This window comes from Equus quagga, chromosome 15, assembly GCF_021613505.1.
Source record: "Equus quagga isolate Etosha38 chromosome 15, UCLA_HA_Equagga_1.0, whole genome shotgun sequence".
Taxonomy (NCBI): domain Eukaryota; kingdom Metazoa; phylum Chordata; class Mammalia; order Perissodactyla; family Equidae; genus Equus; species Equus quagga.
Window position 1 is genome coordinate 30,366,470 of NC_060281.1, and position 12,102 is coordinate 30,378,571.

The following is a 12,102-nucleotide window of genomic DNA, read 5'->3' on the forward strand; positions in this document are numbered from 1 at the left end:
CTTGAGCCTAGAGACCCAGAATGACTTGGGCAGTTCCAGTTTGCATGTCTCTGTGTTGGGCCTTCAGTTTCCAAAACACAGACTTATAGGATGGTAAAGCTGGACAGACTGGGAATCATTTAGTCCAGACCATTCACATTGCACTGGATTGTTCCAAAAGCTCGGAGACTCTACTCTCCTTTTTCTCTCTTGCGTGGGGGAATTAGGGTCAAGCAGAGCAGGCGCAGGACTTGCTGCCACCACGACCCTTAATCCTGGCATTGCTGAGCAAGGGCTTCTATCCCAGACTCCCCGATCCAGCCAGCTGTCAGACTGTGGGTTAGGATGGCAGAGGAGGAGGGCAATGTGGACGAGGAGGATGTGTTCCTGGCATTTGCTCAGGGTCCCTCTCCTCCCAGGGGTCCCCTGCGTCGGGCCTTGGACAAGGGCTTCTTTATCTTTCTGGCCCTCAGCCTGACACTACTGATGCTAGAGGCTGTTTACAAGCTGCTGTGGCCGCTACAATGGGCAAAGTTTGGGGACTGGCTCCTGGGAACACCTCAGAAGGAGGAGGAGCTGGAATTGTGACCACCTTTCCTATAAACATCCTCTTTCCCTGCCAGAGGTGAGAGGGAGATGGGAGGACATGGGACTGTTGGGAGCTGCGGAGGGGACACTTGGAGAGCTTAGGTCAGCTGTCTTAAAATTTCTGCACCTATACCCTGGGAAATAATTTTGAAAAAGTTTGTAGTGCTTGTGTATTTTTAAGTAAGTGTCAAAAATTTTTCATCATTGGGGCTGGGCCGATGTCCGAGTGGTTGAGTTTGCACACTCTGCTTTGGCGGCCCAGGGGTTCACTGGTTCAAATCCTGGGCTCCGACGTGGCACCGCTCATTGAGCCATGCTGGGGCGGCATTTCACATGCCGCAACTAGAAGGACCCACAACTGAAAATACACAACCAAGTACCGGGGGCTTTGGGGAGAAAAAGGAAAAATAAAATCTTTAAAAAAATTGTTTTCATCATAAATTAAAGTTGTTCCAAGGATGTAATTTCTGACATATTGAAAACATCTGTAATTTAAAATAAAACAATTAAACCCCCCTTTTGAATGTCCAGGAGAACTGAAATATCAGAGTGACTTGATACCCACCACCACTCATTTATTTATTTATTTTTGTTTTTTTTTTAAGGTATGCTTGTTTGGTGAAGAAGATTGGTGCTGAACTAACATCTGTTACCAATCTTCCTTTTTTTTTACTCCCCAAATGCACAGTTGTGTATCCTAATTGTAAGTCATTCTTGTTCTTCTGTGTGGGACGCCACCACAGCATGGCTTGATGAGCAGTGTGTAGGTCCGTGCCCAGGATCCGAACCAGCGAACCCCGCGCCGCCAAAGGGGAGTAGGCAAACTTAACCACTCGGCCATGGGGCCGGCCCGCACCCATTTAAAAATACAGAAATAAACTCAACAACTGGGAATCATTCTTTTTCTTTTTTCATCATTCACTTTTCTCCTTGAACTCCTATTACCACTCTACTTCCCCACAGACAATTTTACGCTTTTATCTTGAAAGTCTTTTATTGACCAATCTATCACACTTTCCTATATATATATGTATATATATATATACATATATATACTAATTGAAATGAAAAAAATGTTTCCTTCTTGCAACCATAAGACTCTAGTTTTAAAAAAAAATTTCTTCTAGGTTATCATTACAATTATTATGAGAACAGAACTGATCAAATAGCATAAAGATTGTACACATTTCTATAACTGTTAAAAATAAAAAGTACATTTTTTTTAGATTTTATTTTTTTCCTTTTTCTCCCCAAAGCCCCCCGGTACTTAGTTGTATGTTCTTAGTTGTGGGTCCTTCTAGTTGTGGCATGTGGGATGCTGCCTCAGCGTGGCTCGATGAGCAGTGCCATGTCCGCACCCAGGATTGGAACCGACAAAACACTGGGCCGCCTGCAGCAGAGCGTACGAACTCAACCACTTGGCCACGGGGCCAGCCCCCCAAAAAGTACATTTTTAATGAGATAATTGAAGTGGTGTTTATGGTGCCTTGATGAAAGAAATAGACTACATCTCTCTTTATTTAAGACAAGGTAAATTTATCCCCAGGAGATTTCATGGTTGAGAACTATACTTTTTTTTTTTTTTAAGGGGGAGAAAGTCTATTGTAAAAGGGAAAAGGGAAGAAGAACTTCTACTGCTGGAGTTTACTGAGGAAGACCAATTCTGGGAAATTTGAGGATCTGGAAATTAAACCCCTTATATCTTCCAAGCCTGAATACCCTTTAGAGAGTTTTCAAGTTTCCCAATTTAAAGACTGTAGGCTTAGACGACTGGTGTGGGGTTCTTTAATAGAAGGGAGGGTTTGAGGTTCTGGGACTCTGAGGGCTTAGGGATGTAAGAGCCTCTGGGATCCTAGAAAGTGGCAAGATGCCCACCACTTATGGAATGTGCCAGGATGCAGGAGGTGGGAATCTCAGCAACTGGAACCGTGTTAACCTTTCCTGTTTCCCCATAAGCTCACCTTTGGACCCAGCCTTGCCTCTAGGAGTCCCTCCAGCCTTCCTAAAGCTGGGCGAGGTGGGGGTGCCGGCGAGGCAGGCGTCAAAGTGGGTTTCTTCTCTCTTCGTTCTTCCCTCAGCTCTCCCCGAGGAAGAGGAGGAGACGGGCCCCGAGGTATGTTACGAGCCTCATTTCGTCTCACAGCGGCAATTCGCACAGATCCTCCTCAAACCCCTCGCCCCATATCGCCTGGGCTCAGGTCCTGGAGCTCCTGGACAAAGTACAGCCCTCTGGTCATCACCGCCTGCGCCTCGGGGACCACCCTCGAGAAAAGGACAGAGAACCACCTACGTCCCACTGGCTTGGTTGGTCATTAGTTCTGTGGAGGAGCTTGAAAAGGCGCCAACAACAATAGCAATAATAATACCACCACACTTGTACAGCGCGTTGTGCTCATTTGTATGCATGTGTTGTGATTTCACGATTGGGAGATGTAGGAATCTGGACGTCGAAGTCGCTGCTGGACAGCGGCACGGGAGCTCGCAGCCCGTAGCACGCAAGGGCCTGGCACGGTCGGTTAAGCCGTGGAAACGGGTACCTGGCAGGTAGGAAAGCAGCGCCGGAAGGCTTGTTAATAGCCTAGCGGAAGGAAAAGGTTATATTTCCCTCTTAAGAAACTCCTGCCCTTCCGTGTACCCCTGCGCAGCCTTGGAGGGCCCAATCCTTAGCTGTCCTGTTCCGTTCCCCTCCCCTGCTTGCAAACGGGGCTCAGTCCACCCGCACGCGACTCGCCGGCGGCCGGGCCGGATGCGGGAAGTTCCTGATTGGCGGAGTCGCAGAAGCACCGGGAGAAAAGAGCTCCACTGGCGAAGCGCCCGAGTGCCAGCTTAGCCAACGCCGTACAGCAAGATGGCGCCCCCCAGGTACAGTGGGGGGGCTCCCTGCGAGGACCAACCGCCCCCTACAGGTCAGGGGAAGGGAGCTGCAGACTGGGTGGGCGGCACGGGAGGTGCCCGGGGGCGGGCCTACCGTCACTTCCGGCCACGGGGGCCGGAGAAACCGTGTTCCGTACGACAACATGGCCGCGCTCAGGTACCTGTAGGCGGAAACTGCGACTTCCGGTCTAGAGTAGGGCCTGCGGTGGGAGGAGGAAGGCGGAGGGAACCATGCGAGGTTGTGAGAGCAGCGGCGAGGGTCGCCTCGAGAGACCGTTACTGAGGTGGGGGCCGGACGGTGCGGGGAGCGAAGGCAGGGGCGGGAATGTCGAGGGAGAGGTACTGGGGAGTCCCGGGCGCTGAGTCTGAGGGGCAAGCTGTGGTACCTTCCTTCCTGTCCCTGAAGGGGAGTGGGGCGGCGAGGGGCTGAACTGGGGGAGGGGGACTTGGCGGGAAGCTCACCCAGGGGAAGGGGCCGGACTCAGGGTTGGGATCCAAGAGGAATCGGGAGAGCCCAGCGCGGTGCTTACGATCGGTTACAGGTCACAGAGAGAGAATGGGGAAAATTTGGGTGGGGTGAAAGGGAGGGGACTTGGGGTGAAATATTTCCAACCTAACGCCCCGGTTTGAGGAGACCCATCAAAGGGTAGAATATGGAGATAATCCAGGTAAGAGAAAGGGGAGTGGTTTTTGGGAGGGAACCTCCTTCTCCTGAGAGACAGTCTAGGAGTTGGGGTGATCCTTCAGGATGGGGTGAGGGTATGAATTTGACGTGTCTGAGAGCGAAAGGGGGAAAACACGTGAGTGGTGCCGACGGGGGTGTGGTATCTGTGCTAGGGGATGTCAGGGAAATCTGGAGTGCAGTGTGGGAGGTGGTCCAGGGGTTGGCAGGAATCAACTTGCCAACTATGAGAAATAATGGGAAAACACAACAGAAAGACCGGATATCGACTTGAGGGGTGGAGCTGGGAGTGAGAACTCAAGGTTTTCAGGCGGTTTGGGGCTCCCATAGTAAAGGGCTGAAAAGTACATGGTACTAATGCTTCCTGAAGATAGGCAGTGAGGACACTGTTGGGCAGGGCTGGGTGTTACTGAAACCCAAGAAGACTGGAAAATGTGTGAGATGAAGGGATGGGGCTATGCTGGCGGGGCTCTTTCTGAGGCCCCATCCCCTTCCAGCAGGAATTCCGAAATCCCCAACACTTCCTCCCTCCTGGGGATTTGATCCCCCATGGCCACCGCTAACAGCATCATCGTGCTGGATGATGATGACGAAGATGAAGCAGCTGCTCAGCCAGGGCCCTCCCACCCACCCCCCAATCCGGCCTCACCCCAGGCAGAAGCCCGTGGCTCCTCTCAGCCCCGTGGGGCCAGAGGAAGCAGTAGTTCGGGCGGCAAGAAATGCTACAAGTTGGAGAATGAGAAGCTGTTTGAAGAGGTGAGCTTTAGGGGAGAAGATTCTTCTTGTACCCCAGGGAGGGGGATGGCTGACTGGCTCTCCTGTCCGTTCTTCCCCACTAACCTTCTTTCTCTCAACCCCCTCCCTTGTCTCTTTCCACCTCCCTTCTTCCCCTGAACCCTCTAGTTCCTTGAACTGTGTAAGACGCAGACGGCAGACCACCCTGAGGTGGTCCCATTCCTCTATAACCGGCAGCAGCGGGCCCACTCTCTGTTTCTGGCCTCAGCGGAGTTCTGCAACATCCTTTCTCGGGTGCTGTCCCGGGCCCGGAGCCGGCCAGCTAAGCTCTATGTCTACATTAATGAGCTCTGCACTGTTCTCAAGGCCCACTCAGCCAAGAAGAAGCTGAACCTGGCCCCGGCTGCCACCACCTCTAGTGAGCCCTCTGGGAATAGCCCTCCCACAGACCCCTCCTTGGACTCCACAAATGCTGAGACGGCTGCCACTGAGGCCCCAAGGACCCGTGGTTCCCGGCGGCAGATCCAGCGTTTGGAGCAGCTGCTAGCGCTCTATGTGGCAGAAATCCGGCGGCTGCAGGAAAAGGAGCTGGATCTCTCAGAATTGGACGACCCCGACTCCACGTACCTGCAGGAGGCGAGGTTGAAGCGGAAGCTGATCCGCCTCTTTGGGCGGCTGTGTGAGTTGAAAGACTGCTCTTCACTGACGGGCCGGGTCATAGAGCAGCGCATCCCCTACCGGGGCACCCGCTACCCAGAGGTTAACAGGCGCATTGAGCGGCTCATCAACAAGCCAGGGCCTGATACCTTCCCTGACTATGGAGATGTGCTGCGGGCCGTGGAGAAGGCAGCTGCTCGGCACAGCCTTGGCCTCCCCCGACAGCAGCTCCAGCTCATGGCTCAGGATGCCTTCCGAGATGTGGGCATCAGGTTACAGGAGCGACGCCACCTCGATCTCATCTACAACTTTGGCTGTCACCTCACCGATGACTATAGGCCAGGTAGGGATTAGTGAGATACCCGTCAGTAGCCCTTATATGGCAGGTATGTGCTGGAGGGGGCCTCTCTCTAGTTCCTTCTACGATTTTGGCTGAGTACTCTGACTGTATATCTTCCCACGTAGGCACTGACCCTGCACTGTCAGATCCCACTCTAGCCCGGCGCCTACGGGAAAACCGGAGCTTGGCTATGAGCCGGCTGGACGAGGTCATCTCCAAATATGCAGTGATGCAAGACAAGAGTGAGGAGGGCGAGAGACAGAAGAGAAGAGCCCGGCTCCCCCAGGCCACCTCTTCCCACCCTGCAGACTCCCCCAAAGCCTCCTTGGATTCTGGTGAGGTATGGAAGGGATACACCCTTCAGAGAACCCTTGTCCTTCCCCTGCACTGGCCAGCAGGGAGTCCAGGGTGACTGACGGGGGAGTGTGCAGAAGGAACGCAAGAACCAGACCCTCTGGGGCAAGAGAGTCCTTAGAGAAACTCCTTTGTTTCCCAGGGCCCTAGTGGAATGGCATCCCAGGAGTGCCCTACCACCTCCAAGGTTGAGACAGATGATGAAGAAGATGAGGAAAGTGATGAGGAAGAGGAAGAAGAGGAGGAGGAGGAAGACGAGGAGGAGGACGACGACGAGGAAGAGGACGACGACGAGGAGGCCACAGATTCCGAAGAAGAGGAGGATCTGGAACAGATGCAGGAAGGTCAGGACGATGAAGAGGAGGAGGAGGAAGAAGGTATGTCAAGACAACAGGCTCCTCATATGTCACTTCCCTCAACTCTGGCTGGGCGTGAGCCACCTGTTTGAGACCCCGCCCGTCCTCCTCTTAGTCCTAGTGTCCTCTCAGTAGTATTCTTTCTCCTAGTTCTCATGCTCCCTCTCCCCTCTTTTCTTCTTTTCCAGGTAAGGATGGAGACAAGAGCCCCATGTCCCCACCACAGATCTCCACTGAAAAGAACCTGGAACCTAGCAAAGGCATCAACAGGTCTTCAGGGGAAGAGCAAAACAAAGAACTCAGAGGGTCACCATCGTCACTGTCAGAAGAACCCCTGGCCCCCTCCAGCATAGATGCTGAAAGCAATGGAGAACGCCTGGAGGAGTTGCCCCTGGACGAGGAGAGCCCTGTGTCTCAGCTCTTTGAGCTAGAGATTGAAGCCTTGCCCCTGGATACCAACCCTTCCCCCGAGGAGAGGGACGTTTCCTCTTCCAGGAAGCAATCAAAGGACCCGCTCACCACTGTTTTGGAGAATGGAGCAGCCATGGTCACCTCTACTTCCTTCAATGGAGGTGTCTCTCCTCACACCCGGGGAGATTCCAGTCCTCCCTGCAAGAAATCTCGGAAGGAGAAGCAAACAGGAGCAGGGCCATTAGAAAACAGGTAACGACAAAGAGGAGGAAGAGGGAAGCCAAGGAGGGACTGTGGGGGTTTTCTGAGCCTGTTGTGGAACTGAGCCTGTGGGCAGAGACTGGACACTCCCCCTCCGGCCTCAGGCCCCTCCTGTAGCCCCACACTTTTATGTTTCTGTCCCTAGCTATGTGGAAAGGCAAAGGGCAGTGCACGAGAAGAATGACAAGAAGATCTGTGCCCTGCCCAGCCCACCTTCCCCCTTGGCTTCCATGGCCCCAGTTGCTGATTCCTCCACGAGGGTGGACTCTCCTAGCCATGGCCTGGTGACCAGCTCCCTCTGTAGCCCATCTCCAGCCCGGTTGTCCCAAACCCCACAATCACAACCCTCCCAGCCTGGTACTTACAAGGTAAGGAGGGGAAGCTGTTTTCCTGACTTCATTCTCTTTCACAGTTGCAGGCGCTCTGTCTGAATATTTGACCCGCCACACCCTCTCTCTCTTTCTTTTTTCCCACCCCACTTTTTAATCTCTGATAAATCCTTCTCTCCCTCTATTCCAGACCTCTCTGACTCTTTGTCTCTCACTCCCTGCAGATGAGTGTGGCCACACAGTGCGATCCAGAGGAGATCATCGTGCTCTCAGACTCTGATTAGCTGCCTCCCCCTGCTCCCTGCCTCCAAAACGTTTTGAGGAGAGTATTTGGAGGATGGTGGGAAGCAGATGACTGAGGAAAGGATGAACTGAGCTAATCCCCTTTTGGTGGTTTCTTTTAAAAAAAAAAAAAGCTTAAGTTTTACACAGAAACATTAATAAACAAACAATAAAGTTCTTTTCTTATTGTATCTCTGTCTTTTCCTTATTCTTCTGCTCTCACCGATTGGCACCACCTGCTCTCTGGCTCGGGGTTAGCCCGCCCCCGGGTAGCCCTGGACCTGTCCTTCTAGCCTGGCCTTAGCACGCCTCTCTGGGAGTAGCCTCGCTCTCGGGATTTCCCCTTGTCCTCTCCCAGGCATTAAAAAATGTGCTTCAGCCTCTTGAACGCGCCTTACTTTCTCACTTGGAGCGGTAGGAGTAAAAAAGCCAATCAGGGGCAGAGTCAAGGTTATTTGGCCAATCCGGGCCCGGAGGAAGGGGGCGGGATTTCAGGGGGACTGTCAAGCTGGGAGACCAGGGCGATTAGCTCCCGCAAACCCTCTAATGGCCACAGCTCAGGGGCGGAGCCTAGGCAGCGATGGCCCTGACCCATCGCCGATGGGAAGAGGCAGGCTTACAGAATTAAAGGGGAATGAGTGCTTCGGCCGAACCAAATCCTGAGTCCTTAGCGGCGGAAAGGACCTGGTACCTTTAAGGGGGAATGAGGCGACAGTTCTTTAAAGGAGAAGCGGCCGAGTCGGCCGAGTATTGCCCAGCGGCACGGGCGGGGTGCTCGCCTGTGCCTTTAAAGCCGGAGGGGCGGGAGGCGGAGCGGAGGCGGAGGGCGGAGGGAGTCGGCGCAAGATGGCGGCGGGAGGGGCCCAGGCTGCGGCTCTGGCCGCCAGGGGGGGGGGGGGGGGGCCCGGGGGGCGCGCGGCCCGGTAAGCGGGGACGCGCGGGGTTGGGGGTCGCCTTCCGGGTGGGAGAGGAGGTCAAAGTAGCGCTTGGGGCGGAGCAGAGGGGGGCGGGGTCCGGTGTGGGCGGGGGTAGGCAAGGGGCGGAGCCGAAGAGGCCGCGGAGGCGGGTCTTGAAAGGGGCGGGGCCGAAGGGATCACGGGGCGGGTCTTGAAAGGGGCGGGGCCAGGGATAAGAGGGGGCAAAGGGGCGTGGCCGGCGAAAGAGCGGGGGGAGGGGGTGGGGGTCGGTGTATGGCCTAAGGGGAAATGAAGAGAGGGATGGGTTTCAGTATATGAGCAGACCTGTCCTCCTCCTAAAAAAAGGGTGGAAAACACTAAAAAGGTAAATTTTGGAAAGTCAGGCTCAGGGAAGTGGGAAATTCCAAGGGGAGGTATCCCACTCCACAAGAGCACCTTATGTTTCTAACCTCCAAGGAAAGAGCACTGGATTTGGAGTCAGTACGCCTGAGTTTATGGGCGTTACCACTTACTGGCTGTGTGACCTCGGATAATCTCTTAATCTTTTTGAGCCTCAGTTTCCTCATCTGTCAAATGGGGTTGAGAGGACTACCTACCTCACAGTGTTGTGGAGAGTTACTCAGATAGCGGGTGTGACGTGTTTTTAAACTGTAAAGAGCTATGTCATTGTGAGATATTATCATTCTTCTCTTTTTTTCTTCCCAGAGACCCCCCCGGCCGCCCTCCTTCTTCCTTGTTCCTGTGGCTGGGGGGGTACCCCCTCCCTCCACACCATGGAGCCATCTCCTCTGTCTCCCAGCGGCACAGCGCTCCCCCTGCCTCTATCGCTGGCCCCGCCCCCACTGCCCCTGCCTGCAGCGGCAGTGGTACACGTATCCTTCCCCGAGGTGACCAGTGCCCTCCTCGAGTCCCTCAATCAGCAGCGGCTGCAGGGCCAGCTCTGTGATGTGTCCATCCGGGTGCAGGGACGAGAGTTCAGGGCTCATCGTGCTGTCCTGGCTGCCTCCTCCCCTTACTTCCACGACCAGGTCCTACTCAAGGGCATGACCTCCATCTCGCTGCCCAGTGTCATGGACCCAGGCGCTTTTGAGACTGTCTTGGCTTCGGCTTACACTGGCCGCCTCAGCATGGCTGCTGCTGACATTGTCAACTTCCTCACAGTGGGATCTGTGCTCCAAATGTGGCACATCGTGGATAAGTGCACTGAACTCCTCCGTGAAGGCCGGGCCTCAGCCGCCACCGCCACCATCACCACTGCGGCAGCCACCTCAGTCACTGTCCCTGGTGCTGGGGTCCCGTCAGGGAGTGGGGGCACCATGGCCCCTGCCACCATGGGCTCCATGCGCTCCCATGCCTCCAGTCGGGCCAGTGAGAATCAGTCCCCCAGCAGCAGCAACTATTTCAGTCCCCGGGAGTCTACTGATTTCTCATCTTCCTCCCAAGAGGCATTTGCAGCTTCTGCAGTGGGCAGCGGGGAGCGTCGAGGAGGTGGCCCTGTATTCCCAGCCCCTGCGGTTGGCAGCGGGGCTGCTACTTCTGGGAAGCTGCTACTGGAGGCAGATGAGCTTTGTGATGACGGTGGGGATGGGAGGGGTGCAGTGGTCCCTGGGGCTGGGCTCCGGCGGCCCACGTACGCACCCCCCAGCATCATGCCACAGAAACACTGGGTATATGTGAAGCGAGGGGGAAACTGCCCAGCACCAGCGCCCCTGGTTCCCCAAGACCCAGAACTGGAAGAGGATGAGGAGGAGGAAGACTTGGTGTTGACCTGTGAGGATGATGAAGATGAAGAGATGGGGGGTGGCTCTGGGGTTCCAGCAAGGGGAGGACCTGAGGCTACCCTTAGCATAAGTGATGTCCGGACCCTGACTGAGCCTCCGGAAAAGGGAGAGGAGCAGGTCAATTTCTGTGAGTCCTCCAATGACTTTGGCCCCTATGAGGGTGGGGGTCCTGGGGCAGGGCTTGATGATTCAGGGGGGCCAACCCCTTCCTCCTATGCCCCTTCCCACCCTCCGAGGCCCCTGCTTCCCCTCGACATGCAGGGCAACCAGATCCTTGTCTTCCCATCGTCTTCATCCTCCTCCTCCTCACAGGCTCCAGGCCAGCCACCAGGGAACCAAGCTGAACACGGGGCAGTGACCCTGGGGGGTACGTCGGCAGGAGGCCTGGGCGTGCCAAGTGGCGCTGGTGGGACCCCTGGAGGGACGGGCAGCGGGGATGGGAATAAGATCTTTCTGTGCCACTGTGGGAAGGCCTTCTCCCACAAGAGCATGCGCGATCGGCATGTGAACATGCACCTCAACCTGCGGCCCTTTGACTGCCCCGTGTGCAACAAGAAGTTCAAGATGAAGCACCATCTGACCGAGCACATGAAGACACACACCGGCCTCAAGCCCTACGAGTGCGGCGTCTGCGCCAAGAAGTTCATGTGGCGAGATAGCTTCATGCGCCACCGGGGACACTGTGAGCGCAGGCACCGCCTGGGTGGGGGCGGGGCCGGACCTGGACCCGGGGGGCCCTCGGGACCAGCCTTGCCGCCCAAAAGAGAGTCCCCCGGGGTGGGCGGGGGCAGCGGCGACGAGGCGAGTGGGGCCACGCCCCCGTCCAACCGACGGGTCTGGTCCCCACCCAGCGTCCACAAGGTAGAGATGGGCTTCAGTGGGGGCGGAGGAGCAAACTGACCCAGCAGGCTGCTTGCGGGTAGCTTTCGGGGAAGAGGGAATAGGGATCATGAGCCAGGGGGCGCTGTGGCCCCCAGGTGATCTCTCACCACGCTGTCTTCCTTATCTCTATGGACTTGTATATATTCTGCAAGGGGGAACCACGTTGCACCATCGGCCACCCATTCCACTCCTCAGCCCCTCCTCCCCAAAGTATCCCCGGAACTAAGTCCTCTCTTTCCCTCAGAAGGGTACACTGAAGCCCCAGCTCCAGAGTAGGGCGCATATGGTGGGTGGGTGGGTGGTGGGAGAGGGGGCCTGCTGAGCATCCTGGAGTCACAGGGTCAAGAGTCAGGTGGTTATAGTCTGTACCTAAAGTCTGTGTTTGTATCGTTGTGGGGACCAGGCCTTTGAGCCCCACCCTTGTCCTAGAGCCCACCCCAGTCCCCAAAGGATGTGCCCCTTGTTTCTACCCTAATCCGTCCCCTCCACCTTGGGATCTCCCAACTAGATTCTCACTGGGGAGGGAGTGGAGACAAGGAGGGAGTAAATTGTAGTACAAGGTTTTTATTTTAAATCTTATTTTTTTTAAACGGTCATTAAAATATTTATTGGTCATTTCACTTGGCTTCCCGACAACCCGTATGTGTTTGCTGAGGACCTAGCACGGGTGGGGG

At 55.3% G+C, this 12,102-nt stretch overlaps 2 protein-coding genes across 3 annotated transcripts; both read left to right on the forward strand.

The window, feature by feature from the left end:
• The first annotated feature begins 3,616 nt into the window (after positions 1-3,616).
• DAXX (death domain associated protein) lies at positions 3,617-8,032 on the forward strand. 2 transcript variants are annotated; one of them, XM_046641283.1, is made up of 8 exons: positions 3,617-3,725; positions 4,621-4,879; positions 5,027-5,858; positions 5,981-6,195; positions 6,352-6,586; positions 6,754-7,228; positions 7,383-7,605; positions 7,791-8,032. In XM_046641283.1, exons 2-8 carry the CDS (start codon positions 4,673-4,675, stop codon positions 7,848-7,850), a joined length of 2,247 nt encoding a protein of 748 aa, XP_046497239.1. In that variant the 5' UTR covers positions 3,617-3,725; positions 4,621-4,672; the 3' UTR covers positions 7,851-8,032. The 2 variants fall into 2 exon arrangements, with proteins under 2 accessions (XP_046497239.1, XP_046497240.1); XM_046641284.1 differs by having other exon boundaries at positions 3,619-3,725; positions 4,624-4,879.
• Positions 8,033-8,674: 642 nt separating this feature from the next.
• Positions 8,675-12,048, forward strand: ZBTB22 (zinc finger and BTB domain containing 22). Its single transcript, XM_046640719.1, has 2 exons — positions 8,675-8,771; positions 9,471-12,048. Exon 2 carries the CDS (start codon positions 9,539-9,541, stop codon positions 11,444-11,446), a length of 1,908 nt encoding a protein of 635 aa, XP_046496675.1. The 5' UTR covers positions 8,675-8,771; positions 9,471-9,538; the 3' UTR covers positions 11,447-12,048.
• The last annotated feature ends 54 nt before the right edge of the window (positions 12,049-12,102 follow it).